General features: G+C 39.1%; 1 protein-coding gene across 7 annotated transcripts in view; it reads right to left on the bottom strand.

Annotated features, from left to right (window-relative positions):
- Nucleotides 1–974: 974 nt before the first annotated feature.
- The window catches only part of plxnb2b (plexin b2b), a 159,048-nt gene continuing 139,101 nt past the window's right edge, over nt 975–20,921 (bottom strand). For all 7 annotated transcript variants that reach the window (XM_037542845.1, XM_037542846.1, XM_037542847.1 and 4 more), the window contains 12 exons: nt 20,767–20,833; nt 17,870–18,016; nt 16,585–16,741; nt 14,748–14,848; nt 14,538–14,622; nt 14,205–14,356; nt 12,203–12,363; nt 9,883–10,030; nt 9,620–9,684; nt 8,532–8,607; nt 8,334–8,408; nt 975–4,692 (listed from right to left, as the gene is read on the bottom strand). In XM_037542845.1, coding sequence (XP_037398742.1) covers nt 4,588–4,692; nt 8,334–8,408; nt 8,532–8,607; nt 9,620–9,684; nt 9,883–10,030; nt 12,203–12,363; nt 14,205–14,356; nt 14,538–14,622; nt 14,748–14,848; nt 16,585–16,741; nt 17,870–18,016; nt 20,767–20,833 — 1,339 coding nt within the window. In that variant the 3' untranslated portion in view covers nt 975–4,587. The remainder of the gene's footprint in view (nt 4,693–8,333; nt 8,409–8,531; nt 8,608–9,619; nt 9,685–9,882; nt 10,031–12,202; nt 12,364–14,204; nt 14,357–14,537; nt 14,623–14,747; nt 14,849–16,584; nt 16,742–17,869; nt 18,017–20,766; nt 20,834–20,921) is intronic.

Raw genomic sequence — 20,921 nt, 5'->3', positions numbered from 1 at the left:
GTGTGTGTTTATTGGGATTTATTACTAATACCATTATTAAGATGGCTAATCAGCCAATTCAACCACTTTAGGCTTATATTTTAATAGTTCCGTACAATGAACAGCAAACAGAGAAAATTTATCGCAATTACTGATTCAATAATTCAAACAATTCATCATCAGCTGAAGTTTCACGTTTGTGACTGGCCTATTAGCAACTTTTATTAAAGTTTAGCTCTGCATCACTTGGCATAACCATGTCATTTGTCACTGAAAAGCTTGTTTCGTCTAGAGTCTAAACAGAACATCAATAATAATAATAATAATAATAATAAAAATTTAAAATTTAACATCACAGCATTTAGAAGTTAATTCTTAAGCCCATTCTGAAGGATTTTCTTATATATTGCTCATAGCTAGATTTACACTAGTTTGTGTACTACCTACAAAATATTTTCTTCATCAAGCAATAAAACAATGTGATTTCAATAATACTATGTAAAATGAAATAAACATTTTAATTCCATCATCCAGTTGCCAGATTTTGTGTGTTTAAAATATGCTAGTCGGTGCATTATTTATGTAGATAACATATTTGCATTTATACATTTTTTATTTTTTTTTTTTTGCAAAAACAAGCAATACTTGAAACAATGCCAGTAATCAACTGGCAAAGGTTTATTGTGATGCCTATTGTTTGAAAAATTACCTTATTCACTTGTAGTGTCTCGCCTCAGCTGAATGAGATTGTAACAAATTGGCACTGGCACATTTCCTATAATGAAATGTGGGTTATTTGAAAGGTTATTAGTGGTAAGCAGTGACATTATGTGTCCAAACCCTGCCCCCCTGAGTGACAGCTTATGATGACATCTTAATAAGAAAAGCAACTCATTTACAGGTCACGTAACAGCTCGATGGCAACTGAACTGTCTTGAAGATTGTGAAATTGGCAAATGTTTGTTCAGCGAGAAATGGACCAGAGCAAGAAGCGATGAAATGGAAGTGTCTCTTTATTGACGTAAGGGTGCAAGGTGTTTTTGAGCCTTGTCCCCCCCCACTGAGTGGTGAGCACTTCAGTACAAACAGATTAGGCATGTAAGAGCTGTTCTCAGCTGCCGGGCCTGGAATAGCCACGGCTAGTCTGTAGTCTCCCACTTTTACTGTACCTTATACAGTCCCAGCTATCTTACTTCACTACACATTCACAAGAAAAAAAGGGGGAAAAAACAAACCAAAAAAAAAAAAAAACATCTCGATAACACCACAACATATTGGCATTTCTTTTCCTGGACTTCAAAATGCATAGGATTATTACACAAGAAATACAGTGTTGACAGATTTGCTTCTTTAATACAAAGGCATATATTATTATCATAAGGACATGACAGAATAAAAATAACTGCACAGCAGTAAGAAGGTCATTGTCGAGTATAGGTATTTTTCATACATACTGTGGAATAGCAGAGAAATTATAGGTCTATGGGGATAAACACAATAGTGGGACACACTAGCGCTAGTCAACACTTCTGTTGCACATCCTCCTCTTAAAAAATTTAGGAATAAAAGCGTAATGGCAGATGTTTTGGGGGGTAGGAGGAATGGTTTTACATTCACCACGGCTTAGTTTAGTTCAGAGCTTGTTCCCAATATGACGTCTACAAAAGTGCACACGCACGCACACATACACACACACATACACACACAAACCACGGACGCCCAAAAGATATGCACGCTATAAAAACTGCCTCTTCCTCCCTTACGCAAGATCAACCTAATTGGCACATTGTGGCTACAGCACAAATGATCCTAGCATGACGACTGCACTTACTCACGGTCAACACCACAGTTGCAAAGACACTGCAAGCACCCTAGCTCTAAAACTTTGCCATTTTGCCACTCGATATTATCGATATAATTAACGATAGTAGTAACACTTAATACCATTAAGGCACATTTTGGTGAAAGAAAGGCTAAAGAAGCTTTACATTGAGCTGTAGGGGCTTGGGTCACGGCTTCCCAATTCAAATAAAAAAAGGAATATTGTGAGCGTATTTAAAAGCACGGTGTCAGCAGCTTGCATGCAATTAAGATCAAACGCGTCTCCCGCTGATTTCATTAAAGCAGAGGGGAATCGAGTGGGCAGTGCCAATCGTCGCAAGGCTTTTTCACTCTGCTCAGAGACAGAGACCACGAGCAGACCACCATTGCTTTAAGGAGGAATCCCGCCATTCAAAGGCCAGAATCCAGACATCTGGCAGTCAAATCAAGGGCAGCTCAAGCCCTGAGAGATACAGCTCAAGAAGAGGCTCAAAGGATTCGTGGTGATCTAGGAAACCAGTTGTTTCCTGACCCAAATCCTAACCTCAATCGCTATAAGAGAGCAATCGAACTGCTTTTGGATCAACAGCAAAAAGCAATATTGACTAGCTTCAAAAAGGCTACCTAAACACCTGTAATATTCAAAACTGAGAATGATTGCTGTGTATTGCAGTATTTGGTACATACATGGTGAAGTTTAGTAGAATGATCACAAACATTAAAAAAAAGGACAGCAGGTTTTATAAACTGGACATGCTATTTTGCAGTTAAAATTCTGAAATACAGCTCAGTTCAGAAGTACCATATTGTTTAGCTGTTTAGTACCAAAGCAGCTGCCTGTTTAGGAGTGCTATGAAATGCTACTTTACACAGTTGGAAAATTCATTTGAAAACACACTGCAGTATGAAATGGTATTCGTATTTAAAGCTGCCAGTCAGAGTTTTTGTGCATCAAGGGACGAAGGAGTTCATCGGTTAATAAAGGGTCCCTAAAAATAACGTACTAGGTAAAATATCACCGGTGATGAGATGCACACTGGTTGAAGCTCAACAGAGCTTTTGAAAAATGTGCGACTGGCTGGCTCTCAACCTCAGTTGCGGACTTACGCCACCTGCTGGACAAAAACCCAAATGGGCAGCTTTAAAGTAACGGGACAACTTCTGTTAAAGGGCCCATATCCTATATTTTTTTCTTCAGTACAGTTATGACATTTGTGTGCTTTTATGTACTGAAAAACAGTCATAATTCATTTCACATGGCCATTTTTTTCAACCCTTCTTTCTCCCTTAGAATTAAACAGGCTGATGTTATTGTGCCTTTAAGTATCATACATATAAATGAGCTCTGTTACGATTGGCTATCATTTATTGTGCTTTGTTCAAAAAGCAGTCCAGGTTGAAACAATCCTTATAACTTCAGCATGAGCTAAACTGCTGTAGGTGGATAAATGTAAATGTTTTTGCGACAACACAAAATCCAAAATGGGCAGCTTAGTTTCTGTATATGACCGTATGGGCTGAGGAGTGAATGATGCACTTTAAAACTTTAACAAATGTTTACATGCTGTGTGCTACATCTTTACCAACAAAAATGTGAGGCAAATTTATATGGGCCCTTTAAAGTGCCGTCAAAAACAAGGTTGCTGAAGTTTCTATGAAATGATGTGCCATCATTAAATTTTGGTACCATGAACCATAAAATATAACCATCCATTTATGAGATGCGTAAAACATTATCATAAGTGAAATTTTCACTGCACAATGTAATAGCCATATTTCTGAAATGAACCATAACAAAAAGGTTGTACAAATAAACTTTTTCATGACACATAAATCTATGTATAAAAATGACATGCCTTGTATAAATGGACACTTTTTTGTTCAGTTTTTTTAGTTGAAATGCTATTGCCTAAACAGAATCTCTTTGTGCTCAGGTTGGTCCATGTTGTTATGGTAAGTTAAGAGCATGTAAAAGAAATGTGCTATTAATCATATTATTGGCTTTTCCAGTGTTTCTTCTGATGGAAGCTGACCCCATCAGACCAGCAGGTTCGCACAGAGAATCAATAGAAAAATATAACCACCACCTGCTGGAAAACACCTCTCCTTCCTGCCAGTCAGGGTCTATCAGATAATGTTTGGCTGGACAATACATAAGTTATAACCTCAAAGTGAGCTTACGTAAAACCAAATGCGCTCGTACGCATGCACGCACACAAAACCGGGTCATACAGATGAGTGGGCAACTCCCTTTGGGTCAGAATTTAGGCATCCTGCGTGTGAGCAATCAGCAGTCAAGAGTCAATTCACACTCAACCGCCCACCCACATACACACACCCACCCCCACAGATCCCCCCCACATATACACAGAGGCTTTATAAACAAAATTAACACAAGGCTGTCCATTTAAAAAGTTATTTTCTCCTTATAAAGCTTTCCGCATAAAGACTGCACGATAAAAAAAATATATAATACAATTCTTAAAACTTTTTCTCTCTACACAGGAAGAAATTGAACATCTGATTATACTTATAATGCTAATTACACTCTGAGGGCTTCATTCATTAAATTGTTCTTTTTTTTCTTGTATGCTCTTTTCCTACCCCAGAGACTTGAGCCCTACTTGACCTCTGGCAGTTTGATTCCATTCCAGCCGCCCTCTCTCTCTCCCTCTCACTCTCCCTCTCACTCTCCCTTCCACTCTCCCTTCCACTCTCCCTTCCACTCTCCCTTCCACTCTCCCCCCTCCCTCTCCCTCTCCCTCTCCCTCTCTCCACACGGAAGAGTTACAGATCTGTCACTTTGTTCTCGAGCGCAGCAGCGATCTGCTGGAGTCGCAGTGTCAGCTGCTTACTCTGTGCTGCAGGGTCCTCATCCAGAGACAGGACGATCTAGAATGGAAACAGAAAGAGAGCTGAATGTGTCAGTGTATGAGAAAAGGTGTCATATTACACCACCTGCACAGTAAATATGTAGAAGTATTGCTGTGCTTTCCTACATTCGCTGGGTACTAGGCAGTAGACTTTTCAACTGTACTTGCATGATGTACACTCACATTTTTCCAAAGGGCAGTACAGTGCAGTATGGTACAGTTACAAACCCATGATCAAGCGCTTTGTCATCATTTCTACTGGCAAGCGAACTGTACCTGAGTACTCCTGCTGAATGTGGTTACCCTTTTTTCTGGGCTAAGAGTACTGATCCAAAATGTATGGATGGAGATCACCACTGTAGACAACTGACTGGTCAAATGCAATCATCATATACACAATCAGTCAAGTCAGACAGAAAACATTAAAAAAAACAAAAACAAAACAAACATGAGCGAAATAGCTAGAATCACTGTCTGTTTCGCTCATGTAAAACAAAATGTGGACTAAAAGGTACATCAGAAACTTCTCAGTTGTTGCCACTGCTGATTGTGTTTACCGTTAACACTAGCGCTGCATGAGAAATCTTGTGAATCACACAACCTCCAGAGATCTCGCATTATTTCACAGTTTTGTTGTGTGATGGTAAACAGACACAGGTACTCGACCAGAGTATGGACAGTTCTGGGTTAAGATTAGTATCCATAGTATGCTTTCCTGCACTGCCCGGAGGAAAAATACATTTTGAGAATACTTCAAGGCTGCAGAGTACAGACAAAATATATACACTGCTCAAAAAAATAAAGGGAACACTCAAATAACACATCCTGGATCTGAATGAATGAAATATTCTCATTGAATACTTTGTCCTGTACAAAGTTGAATGTGCCGAGAACAAAATCACACAAAAATCATCAATGGAAATCAAATTTATTAACCAATGGAGGCCTGGATTTGGAGTCACACACAAAATTAAAGTGGAAAAACACACTACAGGCTGATCCAACTTTGATGTAATGTCCTTAAAACAAGTCAAAATGAGGCTCAGTATTGTGTGTGGCCTCCACGTCCCTGTATGACCTCCCTACAACGCCTGGGCATGCTCCTGATGAGGTGGCAGAGGGTCTCCTGAGGAATCTCATCCCAGACCTGGACTAAAGCATCCGCCAACTCCTGGACAGTCTGTGGTGCAACGTGGTGTTGGTGGATGGAGCAAGACATGATGTCCCAGATTGGATTCAGGTCTGGAGAACGGGCAGGCCAGTCCATAGCTTCAATGCCTTCATCTTGCAGGAACTGCTGACACACTCCAGCCACATGAGGTCTAGCATTGTCCTGCATTAGGAGGAACCCAGGGCCAACCACACCAGCATATGGTCTCACAAGGGGTCTGAGGATCTCATCTCGGTACCTAATGGCAGTCAGGCTACCTCTGGCGAGCACATGGAGGGCTGTGTGGCCCTTCAAAGAAATGCCACCCCACACCATTACTGACCCACTGTCAAACCGGTCATGCTGAAGGATGTTGCAGGCAGCAGATCGCTCTACATGGCGTCTCCAGACTCTGTCACGTCTGTCACATGTGCTCAGTGTGAACCTGCCTGTGGCGGTCCTGCTGCTGGGTTGTTGCCTTCCTACGGCCTCATCCACATCTCCTGGTGTACTGCCCTGTCTTCTGGTAGTGCCTCCAGCCTCTGTACACTACGCTGACAGACACAGCAAACCTTGCCACAGCTCGCACTGATGTGCCATCCTGGATGAGCTGCACTACCTGAGCCACTTGTGTGGGTTGTAGAGTCCTTCTCATGATACCACGAGTGTGAAAGCACCACCAACATTCAAAAGTGACCAAAACATCAAACAGAAAGCATAGGTACTGAGAAGTGGTCTGTGGTCCCCACCTGCAGAACCAGTCCTTTATTGAGTGTGTCTTGCTAATTGCCAATAATTTCCACCTGGTGTCTATTCCATTTGCACAACAGCTGTGAAATTGATTGTCAATCAGTGTTGCTTCCTAAGTGGACAGTTTGATTTCACAGAAGTTTGATTTACTTGGAGTTATATTGTGTTGTTTAATTGTTCCCTTTATTTTTTTGAGCAGTGTGTGTGTATGTATATATATATATATATATATATATATATATATATATATATATATATATATATAAATATATATATAAATATTAGTGGTCGGATGCTGCGCAAAATACACTACATGGCCAAATGTATGTAGACACTCCTCCTGATCACTGAATTCAGGTGTTTCAGCCACACCCATTGCATGTCAGCACTCCTCCATCTCCCTAGACAAACGCTGGCAATATAATCATTCGTAAAGAAGAGCTCAATGACTTCAAACGTGGCACTGTCAGAGGATGCCACCTTAGCCACAAGTCAATTTGTGAAATTGCCCAGCTAGATCTGCCCTGGTCCACTGTAAGTGCACCTAGTAGCAAAACAGCTCAGCCGTGCGAGAGAGAAGCCACCAAATGCTGAAAAAAATCGCCTGTCCTTTACATCTGCAAATTACCCATCAAGAGCTTCATGAAATGGGTTTCCATGGCCTAGCAGCTGCACACAAACCTATGATCACTATGCTGGAGTGGTGTAAAGCACTTCATCACTGCACTCTGGAGAAGTGAAAACTTTCTCTGACGTGATCTATCACACATTATGTGATTCATCACTTCAGACTAATGGACAAATCTGGATTTGGCAGATACCAGGAGAACGCTATGTACCAGAACGTATAGTGCCAACAGTAAAGTTTGAAGGAGGAGGGATAACGGTCTGGGGCTGTTTTTCAGGGCTTGGGCTCAGTGCCTTAGTTCCAATGAAGAGTAACGTTAATGCTATAGTTTACTAAGACATTTTAGACAATTAAATGCTTCCAACTGTATGGCAACTGCTTGCCTGTTCCAGCATGACTGTGCCCCTGTGCCCACAGTGAAATCCATGAACACATGTGCTTCCTGTACAGAGCCCTGAGCTCAACACCACTGAACACCTTTGGGATGAACTGGAATGTTAACTGTGAGCCAGGCCTTCTTGTACAATGTCAGTGCTTGAACTCATAATTGTTATTTTGGCTGAATGGCACAAAGTCCCACAGACATAAAATCTTGCAGAATGTCTTCCTAGAAGAGTGGCAGGTGTTATATCTGCAAATCAGCTCAGACAGGTGGGATGGTCATGTGTCCACATACTTTTGGCCATAAAGAGAACTAATGCTTTGTTCAAATCAATGGTTCCATTCACACCTGTGATTGGGGGGTCTGTTAAGTGGTTAGCGCCAAATACAGATCTTACTAGTCTATAATTAGTCCAGTTTAATCGGATTAAGTGCAACACACTGTGTGAAGTGTTGACATCACTATACTGTATTTTAATATATATTTTTCAGCAGACACTACTAACACATTTTGTCAGTGTGTCAAAATATCATGATGCATATTGTTTATTGTGAAACATTATTTTGATTAATTTACTTTTGTTTGATCATTTGAATACACAGATTCCACAGAAACACTCATCTGGAACTGATGAGTGGTCGAGATGCTCACAGCATGGTCATTTTCACTTTAAAGCCTTCTGCCGTACCAGTACAATATCACAATAATGATTACAAAATGATATACAGTGCAGTGTGTAGGCATGTTTACCTCTTTGTAGTATTTGCTCGCATACTGGTACAGCTGATGGAGGGCCACTTGTGTGTTCAGTTTGTCTGTATGAGCCTACAGGACACAATGGGACATCATTACGCAGGACCACACTCAGTTACCGTAATTCCAATTCATTCACCATCCCGCAGTATTCAGCTAAGGAGATAGAGGTGAGCAGAAAGAGGGTATTCTCACCCGAGACACCTCAGCTAAGTGAGTGTTCATGTCTTGGTCACTGACTGGCACCATCTGTCGGATTCCTTTGTAGTATCTGCAAGTTTTACAGAGTCACTTCATTATCAATGAGTTTCATGAGATATGTTTAAAAGGCATATTGTGCTGACAGATGGTAGTCCTGTCATGTGTTCTATAGCTAAGCAATGTTTTTCCCTCAAACATCACAGACAAAAGTTTTGGTGCAAGACCCAACATCAGCTAAGTGAAGAAACATTTTCTGAAAAACTGCTTACATCATACATCACACTGAATCAAAAACTCATGTAAGCTCATGCCAGGATAAGAATGTTGCTTATTAATTTTGAGGCCATGAGTTGTCTACTTATTTTTAAGAATTTATTTATTTTTAACAACACCTTATATAGTATCACCTACAATGAAGTGGATCTAACCAGCATGACTTCAACAATAAATCACAAATAATATTGAATAAATATCAATCTTATAATTACTCTTTATTAGGGATGCACAATCAAAATGAACAAATATTGGAATTGGGTGCTCAAACAAGAAATTGGAAAATTGTTATTTAATTCTAGCAGATCTTTGTTGCATTTTATGAGGTAAATAACATTAGGTACGTCAGGTAAGTGCACTTACTATACCTGTACCAAACTGTCATGGCATAATTATGCATGCCTCATTGTGCTAAATAGCCAGCTGCCTCTTACTTTCAGTGTTGTATACTTCGATAACCTAAGAATAGCTCAACCAGCTTGGAGTCCCTGTAGTTACTAAATAATAAGCCTTTGTGTGTAAAAAAATGTAATACCTGTTTGGCCGAATAAAGAGCAAATAATGTTTTTAGTTTGGCTATTAAAAAAACTGGATATAAGCTAGTGAATTTTATGTCTTCATTTACCCTTAACAGTATGAGCTTCAGATTTTAAAAAAGGCAGTAAAAACTGTCTCCAAAAAAGTTTGAATCAGCCATTAAAAAAATATGATTTGTGCATTGCTATTCTTTATTAGTCCTGTCCTTGCTGAATAAGTGGTGTAAAATAGGATAACCACCCTTAACAGGTGATTAAAGTAATACGACTTACTCATCGACCATCTTCTTGTATGTGGAGATCTCTTTTGCATAGAGAAGCTTGTTGCTGGGTGAGTCCTAAAATAGAAAAATGTCAATCAAAATTGACATTTTGACTGAAATCTAAACACTCTCCATGGCCACTGGGTTCTAGACTCTTTTATATCAATCTAGGTGCAGTCCTTTCTTCACAAATTCTATCATCAAACAGTTTAAAAAAAGCAAAAACAAAAATGGTCTCGAATGAGTGCAAAAAAGGAAGCCTATTTGTCTCACCCTGCTGAGTTTGTGCTCAGATTTAGTGCAGGCATCCATGAAGGTCTGAGCAATGACCGATAACGAGGCATCAACCACTTCTGTCACATGCACATCAAAGATGAAATGAGGGTTCTTCAGAATGTTCACCCAGAACCTTAAAGGGAGACTGGAGAAGAGAACAGAAAAGAAGAGAATAGAAGATGATAAGAAGAGGAGACTTAGTAATTGGCACTTTTCCATAGCACATGGCTTTAGACTCTGTGGCCCAAACTAACAGAGCAGAAGGTCCAGAACTGGTGGTAACTCCCTTGCCGGCAGAGTGTCTTAAAATGGCGAGCTTTTAGAATGAAGGAAGTTGTGAGGAGATTTAATGACTGTGACTCAGCTGTGCACGATGCTGCTTATCAGCTCCTCTGATTCAATGCCTGCAGCCACAAACAGAATTCTGAACACCCCTGCTATTCATCATTGACCTGAGAGTGCATTCCTACTGTACCAGGAAAATTACACATTTTAACCAACACTTTCTTTGAACTCTCACATTGGGAGCAAACAAATGGGCACACGCTGAGTAAAAACCTCAGTACACGCTCCAGCACCCACGCAACCACCCCCAACCGCACACAAACACACTCCGGTGCCCACAAAAAAACTACACACACACACACACACAAAAACTCAACACACAAGAGACTCCACAGCCCATCCACTGTAGCGATGCCAGAGAATTACAAACAGGCCCGAAATAGCTCGTGTCCCTGCGTTCTGTCATGCGTTTTAAAGGCGAACTAATTGAGATGGGCAATTCTGGAATATATATCGGCTAGCTGCATCCCTCTGTGCTGCGAGAGAACAACAACAAAATAAAAAGAGTGTGTAATAACAGCACAATTAAATTAACCAGGGACGTAATTACTATGTTTGTTTGGCTCTTTGGCGCATTCATATTTAATAGGAGCGGTCTCTGCTGGTTTAGCGAACAAAACAAGCGTGTGAAGTGAGCGGGTCTGATGATATTGCTCATCATCTTTATTCACGTGTCTCTAACGGCCGTCAATCTTGCTGCGGCCACAACGACTCATCAGTGGGAATAAACAAACACGGAGTTGACGTTAATTGATGCAGCGAGGTCCCATGAGGAGATGAGATACCCTGAATATAAAAGAGCAGGTCAAACTCCTGCAGGACATGAGTGAGGGTGTGAATGCATGAGCAAGTCTAAAACAATCACAATCACACATGCACACACAGTGCTGGATGAAATATCATCTATACCGGTACTGGTGGCACATACTAGTATTGATTTTTAGTTTTAGCCATACTAAAAGATAACAAAACTTAAAAAACTAATTTACTGTGTGTTACAATACTTAAAAATTGCAATAAATAATAAGTTTCCTTTCTGGAAATCTGGAGTCTGTTTACCCTCTAGAGTAAGATTCCCTTTGGTATAAATTTGAGAGCAGAAAAAAAGCCAACTAGTGCAGTAAAAACAAGCACAGCTTCTTAAGACATTCTTTTAGCTTAGAGTAACAGTAGGGGAGAGAAGAGGTGGTTAATAGTGAATACTAACAGCAAATAAAAGCTGAATATCGTAGCTAAAAACATACTTTCAGTGTCAAAAAATATTTCCTGGAATTAGTGCATTCATGGCTAAACTCATGTTGTGAATCAAACAAGGAATAATCTGAGCTTCTAATTAAAGCCAAACTAAAAATAAAAACATTTAACGGCAACTAGATAACATTTTTTAATCAAATGCTATAAATATTTAATTTATCACTGACTTTTACTGAAGAACAATAAGAACAAGAATTCTTAAAATAAAGAATTTTGTATTTAGTGAAATAAATGTCTTGTTAAATGTTAACTCTTTTCAAATAAAAATACCATATTTAATGCAGAAATAGTTTAAAAATTATTTTACTTAGTTTTGAGATAAGTTTATCTTATGGTTGGTATATAGCTACCGTCAGAACAAAACCTTGTATCTCCAAAATGAGAACTTTACAGGAAAAGGAAAAATGTAAATCAATGGATCCAAAACATCATTTTACCAGGTTCACCCAACCAAACTGTATTCAATCAGGGAACCCACCTTATTGGATTGCAACTTTTAGAGCAAAATAACCCCTACTAGGACACTTGGCATTGCTACATTTATTAATGTGAATCTCCACATCATCTGATACTGTCATATAGTGTAACTTATTTAGAAAATACTGAGATACTGACTTTTCAATACTGCCCAGCAGTATATTTAAAGTACACAGTGTGTGGCTTCTGCTGTTCTAATAAGAAATGCACTCTGCACTGATAATACTCTCTCTCCTTGTACCTGTTGGTCTTCCAGATGTGGATGGTCTCCTCATCCACGTTCTCGTGTTTTAAGGCCTGCTCATCCAGAAAGTCAAAGAAGTATTTAACAGCAGGCGGCACCACAGTTCCTGAGCAGAGAACACTGCGGAAGAAATCGTCCACAAACTGCTGCAGCGTGCCCTGAAACCACACAACCACAAACACAGGAGTGTTACAAGACACACATAGACACAAATGCTGAGAAATGCAAAACATGTATGATGTCACTTCATGACCAAAGTGTCTTACTTTGTTTCAAGCAGAACTTCACAAACCTAAAAGGACTACTAAATGGACCAAACACATAGCTGACACACAAAAACAACCCCCCCCCCCCAACACACACACCCACACAGACTGAGGAGAAAAATGAAAATACTTAGTCTGCACAAATTATGCTAGCAAAGACGTTCTTCGGGACAGAGAGGAAGAGAAAGGAGAAAGCACCCCTAAGGGTGAGTGAAGACAAAGGGAAAGACTTATAATCCAGTACAACACATACAAACTGGAAATGCCCTATATACGTGTTGCTAAATTATAAAACAGGTGCACACATAGTTCTGAAAAATGTGGCACCATGGTAAAACAAACAGCAAAACTTTTCACGCTTTCCAAAATTTGAGATCTCATATCTCTAAAACAATATTGTGACACATAGGAAAATTATGACATTTTACTGCTTGATTATCAAGCTGTGAAAATGTCAGATGGCCATAACACTTGCACACTCAACAGAAGGCCAGGCTAATCTTTATGCCAGAGGTATCCAACATGGTCATGCACAGCTGCCTTGAAAATATATTGATTTGCGCTGAGAGCCAGACAGACTAGAACACATGCAGTCCCCTTGTTTACTTTTCTGTGCTTCAAATCTTCACATAATGCTGCCTAAGGTGAAACTTATACTAATTGCCTGATTTAGTGTAGAGGATACATGAATACATATCAGACAGTCAGTTACACAGGTCTGTATTTCCACAACCTGGACTGATAAATTTCAGACACGTTTTGATAGCTCAAAACAAGCTCTGAAGTTTACATATACAAGGAGATGTGGCACTGATGCATGATCCATTTAAAGCAAGCAGAGAAGCCACTGAAGGAGGCTTATGAATTACAAATACTTGACAGCACTAACCTTCAGGAGTCTCAGTTATCAGTGCGTTGAAATTTGATATTAATTATTTCTCACTCATGGTTCACTGAAACAAGTGCAGATTACACATCTGGATGTTTAAAGGAGTAGGAGGGGGTATTTTACAGAGCCCATATCATGCAAATTCCTCAATTTATATAGTCCATAAATGGAATTTTAAATTCTTTGTTTTAGTGATGTCACAAAAAAACAACATATTTACATATATCCACTTCTCCAGCCTACAGCAATTTAGCCCGAAGTTAGGAGTGTTTCAGCCTTTTTTGATTGAGGCAGAAAACAGCAGCCGATCAAAACAGAGACTGTTTACACACAAACACACACACACACGCAGATACACACACACACACACACACACACACATAAAACCACACAAATGTAAGTGGATTTCAATAAAACATATAATGCATGAAAAATGCTGGATATGGGCCCTTTAATATGATTTAAATATGATAAAAGTTACTGTTCTGCACAAATTCTTGTTTTGCACATTTTTGTCTTTTTTTTAAATCATTGCTTGGCATCGATAGAAAAGAAAAAAGTTTAGTGTTTACTCAAAATTGTTGAAATAAAATGTAAATCAAATGAAAATGTTATTTACTTTGTAACTCACTACATAATTAAATATATGATTACATCACTACATTTCATAACTCCATCTCGGCTTCTAAGGTTTAGATCCTGCATTCTGTTTCTAGCAGGAAATTAAATTTCACAGCAGGTTTGATGCAGGTCCTTGTTTGGTTGGAACTTCACTGTAATATCTTCACAGGGTTTGATGTGTATGATAGTGGGTATCTGGAATAGATGTGGAGCTGCTGTCTACCTTGACCGAGAGCAGGCGAGTGAGATAGATCTCCGTGATGGCTTTGGTCATGGACTTATCCTTAATGCTGCCTCTCTTCGACTTCATCTCGTCCAGCTCATCTGCTGGCCTGACCAGATGGAACACTTTATCATCCTCCAGCAAGGCATTTCCTAAGAGGGAAAAGAAGGGATTTTGTAAGCCTAGTGAGCAGGTGTCTACGTGTTTCATCTGTATGCTACTGAGCCACAAAGCAATGTGTAAGTACAAGAGTGCATGTATGCATGCAAATCAACAGTGTGTGCTTCCTATACCCAAAGTAGTGATCTTAAATAGAGAATAGTTTGCACTTACTCTCCTCATGGTTGTCGTGGTTTTGGTCATATGACTGCTGTGTGTGTAAAACCCTGGAAAGAACCAGTGTGGCATTGTCTCGAACCTGAAAGATTGGGCACATTAACAGGGACACACATCTTTATGCTGCATTTCAAAGTTATCTCTGAAGCTGTGCAGTTGAAGTGCTACGGAAAGCTGATGTTGTGAGTTTTCAGGAGTGATACTCACATTGTAGTGAGCTAGTGTGTTAAGGTGTCTCCATCTGCCTTCTTTCTGGGAGGTCACATCCAAATCAGACAGAATCTGGCCTGTAGAGCCAGGGCGCCATTCTGTGGAGGAGAAAAATACCTTTCAGAGTACAAACAGAGTTTCAACACCTTACTGTAGGGCAGTCTTCACAAGTCTACATGACATCTATAACTCCTAAGGCCTTCATGACAACTGACATAAACCTACATAAACATTATAAACACTTATTCAAGTAGGCCTTAGTTATTATAAAAGGTTGAATTCACCAACTCTGCTGTTTATAACTGACGATGGCTTCTGGAAGAAGCCTTTATAAATATTTATGAGGGTTTGTCGTTTGTCATGATGTACTTATGTAGGTGCCATGAAGCCTTATGACAATGACCTACAGCACCGCACAGGCCAAAACAAACACAAAGCCTTTAAATCTGGGTTAAGTTACAGCTAACATGAACTCCTTAACCTTCATGTATCTGCAGGCAGGACCATATATTCCTTGACACATCAATACCTTTTTTTGTTTTCATTTTCTCATGCCATTTGAAAACACTATGTGAACGTTTCATGATGAATGGACCAGCAAAAGTGGTCCAAAAGTACTACCCATTTAATTCTTGTGACATTTATGTACGTTTAAGCTAAGAACATTAAGATATGAAGTTTTGTTATGACAGTGACTGTATACATTGTTTACTCCTGTAAAGTAACAATATCTCAACCATTTGGCATTATGTTCCATGTAATTACTAATTAGTAAGGCTTAGGAAGTGGACAAACAAAAAGGTTCAAAAGGTTAACTTTCTTGAGCCTACATTTATTATTCAGTTATTAATTTTTAGGTTTATTATTCAGTAAGTACCATAAATTATGTGGTAGTATGAAAAACTATTGTAGCCTATATGTTATGTAGTTATGAAAGACATAACTGAAGTGTAAGCCTACATCTAGTATTTAAGCGGTTAAGAGAACACTAACTGTTAACTTTTTTCTATGGCAACTCTTAATATATCTCTTTTTAAAATTCCTCCTGAGGCACTCTCAACTCTGTGTCCTGCTATAGAAGTATGAAAGGTAGGCCGAAAGGTCTTAGCTGCCTTTGTGTGAAGCCTGTAGCTGCATCTACTCAAATAACCAGACATGCAACGCTGTCAGTGAAGTAACACATAGCAGGGAATGCTAATCACCTGACTCTACTATGTGACTAGGAGACACACTATGGCCGACACATTGGTGAGCGAGAAGCAATATGTGGATAACCCTGTGTTTCACTGATGCTCACCTCTGCCCAAGCCATACCTCAATCTGGAGTGTTTTGGGGACGTTTTTATAGCACAGACTAGAGCTGTAATGAGTCAATACATTGCATCATGCAATGTTCCAGCCAACTCAAATGCATCAACCCTTTAACAGAAATACTTGATTGAATTGTGCTGGCATTCGGCCCAAATCAATCTGAAATGGTTTAAATCAAATTAATTGTGCTTTTCATAAACACATACCAAAGCAGGATTCAAGAAAACTGTTATATGCGAGACAGAAAACTGGCCTCAAATAGTGAGGCTGCATTTTTTCTGATTCTGATATATTGACATACCACATGCACTCTCCATTTTTTTTTTCAGAAGGTAGCAAGAAGCGTGAAATTGCTCCATATTTCGACCATCAATACCCATTTGAAAAAGTCAGCTATTCATGCCTAAAGCACAAACAAATCACCAGCTGAATCATGGCAAGGCCATTCAACACAGAGCATTAAAGCAAGAAATACCAACAGTGCATACATACAGCCATACAGACAAAACACTGCTTGACTTACCGAGTGTGACACTCTCTACTTTTGGCCTCTGGGAGTATGGCAGGTTTTTGTACACCTGCTCAATTATCTTCTCTTTCACCTGAGAGATGGTGTCACAATCCAGCACTTTCACTGGAGTTATATCAGGACCTTCTCCCTGGACCAAAACCTGCAGGGTCTGGAGCAACAAGTCAAGGGTTATGACCCTGAAAGCTAAAGAAGGGTCGACCAACCCTGACACTAAACATTAGGAATATAAATCTCTGACCTCACAATGATTTGATGAATACTTAGAAAAACATTCAATACATAGTCATTCACAATTAAACTCATTTGTCTTTGTGCAAATTTAATTTGCAGTGTAGTTCTTATAGCTGCTTAAGTGGGTAATATAAGCATCAGAATGTACTTACTACTTTCAATAATCCAGTAACAAGAACCTGAACATGACAATTTTGACAGAGTGAACGCCTTTGCTAATTTCCATGACCAGCATCTAGTGAGAGCAACAGTGGCTGCATGTTTTCACCATTGAGAAAACTGCTGCTTGATGGTTTATCCACAGGTCCCAGCAAGCATTGTCTACTATAGTCTGTTAAAGGTCCTGAAGGTACTGCTTTAAAAGGCATTAGAAGCTGTAATTGAAGGAAAGGGCTACAGTCACGTATTCTTTCATAGGAAGATACCGTGTACAAGCAGCTGGACCTCAGCCTGCAATACTATGGTTTGAAAGGCCAGACTAAGAAAATACATTAAAAATGAGCAGCGCTAATCATTGCTCTCTTTAACACCCTATTAGAGTTACCTTTGCCAGCTCTATATGTAATTTATCGTGGTGGTCAAGTTAGCATTTATAATGCATTAGTTCTAAATTATTGACATTCAGGTTCAAGCTGAATTATTGAGGGTAGCAAATACATTCTATAGAAGATTTTGTTCACTAATAGTTATAACAAAACATGCTGTATTTTAAATGAAAAAATCTCTCTTTAGGGTCAAATATGAAAAAAAAATGTGATTAATTGTAATCATAATTAATGTAATGTAATTAATTATGGGTTATTATTTTAATAAGTAAAAAATTGATGAGCAATGGGATATTTGTTTTTGACAAAAATGTTGACTGTATACTTAATTGAATGCTATTATAGTTACACATAGATAAAAGATACCAACATTGCAAAATCATCATATTATTGCCCTGCAGTTTTTCACCACTAATACACATAGGAAAAACCTTTAATATTGCTTCTTATACTTTTCAGAGTGATCAGGACTGACCAACACACCCACACACAGCTCTTACCAGCATGGAGTACTCCACATCGTCACCCAGCAGGCCCGTGTCATTCAGTGTGTACTTGGCCTTCTTCACTTGTGAGTCCACTGGACCTTTCTCTATCTGATGCTTTATGGCTCTAAAGAGTTTATACAGTGGTTCACCTGCAGAGTCCTACAGATACAACAAACAAGCTTTAAGCTTTATATCAGCAATCTGTTCTTTTCCCACTGATTTCTGGGGGTAGATTATAGTTATCTATTTTATTAATTTTAGAACAGGCAGTCTTTATCTCTCAGTGTGTGGGAGAACTTCACTCAATGGATTCCCAGTTATATTCAGTTTTTCTTCACAAGTCCTGGTATGAATTTAGGTTAGCTTTCCCGTCTCTAGTGCTGACTGACATCTAATTATACCTGAGCAGACTCCAGAAATCTTGACATTTATTAAATATGGCAATCATGATTATAAAGATTATAACAGCTAAAAACATGACTCATCAGCCTTTAACAGCCTTTAAAGGGCCAAAGATGATGCACCTGAGACGAAAGCAAATAAGAATAATTTAGCTTGCACACCATGACTGTCTGAAATCCTTTTGTGTGTTTTCTGATGAGGGGTAAAAATGCCACATTTACTATCTTTATAATACACTAATGGTCATATTTAAATACAACCTCTCATTTTCTGTAATCAACCTGAAGACATGTAGTTTAGTGAAGTATAGTATACAGTGCTGATCTCAGGCCTTCTACGTTTGTTAAAAAGTAAGAAGTAAGGATGAGAAATAGGGCAAAAATACAATATCACAAAGCAAATGCTTTTTTACAATAAACACTATGCATCATTACATTTTGTTTTTCTGAGGTTTTATAAATTGGAACAACAGGAAGAGCCACATTTAAAATGAATTAATAAAACGAAACTTTTATTGAACAATTTTCCTTACTTCACAGTGCTAAATCTAATTAAACAGCAATAGATGTGCTCCGTTTGTAATACGGCGTTCAAGTACTGACGATATCCACTGTGCTCAGAAAAAGCATGTAGTGATGTACACTCACCGGCCACTTTATTAGGTACACCTTGTTAATAAAAAGTTGGACCCCCTTTTGCCTTCAGAACTGCCTTAATTCTTCGTGACATACTTTCAACAAGGTGTTGGAAACATTCCTCAGAGATTTTGGTCCATATTGACATGATAACATCACACAGTTGCTACAGATTTGATGCGAATCTCCCGTTCCACCACATCCCAAAGGTGCTCTATTGGATTGAGATCTGGTGACTGTGGAGGCCACTGGAGTACAGTGAAATCATTGTCATGTTCAAGAAACCAGTTTGAGATGATATGAGCTTTGTGACATGGTAACATTATCCTGCTGGAAGTAGCCATCAGAAGATGTGTAGACTGTGGTCATAAAGTGATGGACATGGTCAGCAACAATACTTGGCTGCAGCATTTAAACGATGCTCAATTGGTACTAAGGAGCCCAAAGTGTGCCAAGAAAATATCCCCCACACCATTACACCACCACCACCAGCCTGAACCGTTGATACAACACAGGAAGGATCCATGCTTTCATGTTGTTTACGCCAAATTCGGACCCTACCATCTGAATGACGCAGCTGAAATCGAGACTCGTCAGACCAGGCAACATTTTTCTTCTATCTTCTATTGTCCAATTTCAGTGAGCCTGTGCAAATTGTAGTCTCAGTTTCCTGTTCTTAGCGGACAGGAATGGCACCTGGTGTGGTCTTCTGCTGCAGCTCATCTTCTTCAAGGTTCAACGTGTTGTGTGTTCAGAGATGGTACTCTGCATTCCTTGGTTGTAACAAGTGGTTATTTGAGTTACTGTTGCCTTTCTAACATCTTGAACCAGTCTGCCCATTCTCCTCTGACCTCTCACATCAACAAGGCATTTTCGTCCGCACAACTGCCACTCACTGGATATTTTCTCTTTTTCTGAACATTATCTTTAAACCCTAGAGATGGTTGTGCGTGAAAATCCCAGTAGATCAATATATACTCAGACCAGCCCATCTGGCACCAACATGTTCTAAGTCACTTAAATCACCTTTCTTCCCCATTCTAATGCTTAGTTTGCACTTCAGCAAGTTGTCTTGACCACCTCTACATGCCTAAATGCATAGCGTTGTGGCTATGTGATTGGCCTTCTAGCTATTTGTGTTAACAAGCAATTGAACAGGTGTACCCAATAAAGGGGTCTTAAGTTCTAGGTATTAACCAGGTAGACATGAGGAGCAAACTCCAAAGCATTAGATAATAATTTTTGGTAATATGGTGGTAAGTTTCAAGGCAGTCTAACTAAATTATACTAAAATGCCAAAAAGGTTCTACATATAAACCGGGTAAGTATGTGGCACAAACTCTATAGTACTGTGTCATTATTTTTGGATAAATGTTACTGGTAATCTGGTAACTGATAAATGTTTTACATTGTATGGATCTGTTTATTACCTATAAATGAATCTGGATAAAAGAAAGCAACTTCTTACTGAGCTTTTCCTGTTTTTGTTTCACTTCAGAAAACGTTATATTTTGTATATACATATAACTTACCCAGCGTTTGGAGGCATTATTTGATTTACTTTCCTGCTTAAACATGCGAGACTACAGTTAAATTTAGTACAGGTTTGCACTCACAACCTTGTTACTCCAAATATTTATTAGGTGTTTTATATGTCTTTATCGGCTTAATAGCTTGAACCTGTAATTAAGTTAAACTGTCTTGAAACCTTCCATCATGTTAATGACAATTATTAGCTAGTACCCTGGAGTTACCCAGATAATATCTAAAACTATGGGAAGTGTAAAAGAGAGTGTTACTGACATAGTAACCTTAAACCTGACAAAACCACAAAGATAAAAACTACTGATGGTGCACCAGTGTCCCCATTACCTTTAGGAACTGATAGAGGCAGATGGACATCCAGTTACACAGCATCCTCTCAACCACTGTCTCTGACCTTGAGGGGAAAAATATGTACACACACACACACACACACACACACACACACACACACACACACACACACATGCACGTTTTCTAACCAA

This window comes from Pygocentrus nattereri, chromosome 11, assembly GCF_015220715.1.
Source record: "Pygocentrus nattereri isolate fPygNat1 chromosome 11, fPygNat1.pri, whole genome shotgun sequence".
NCBI lineage: Eukaryota > Metazoa > Chordata > Actinopteri > Characiformes > Serrasalmidae > Pygocentrus > Pygocentrus nattereri.
Note: the sequence above shows the minus strand (reverse complement) of the source record. Positions and strands in the feature narration are given on the sequence as shown.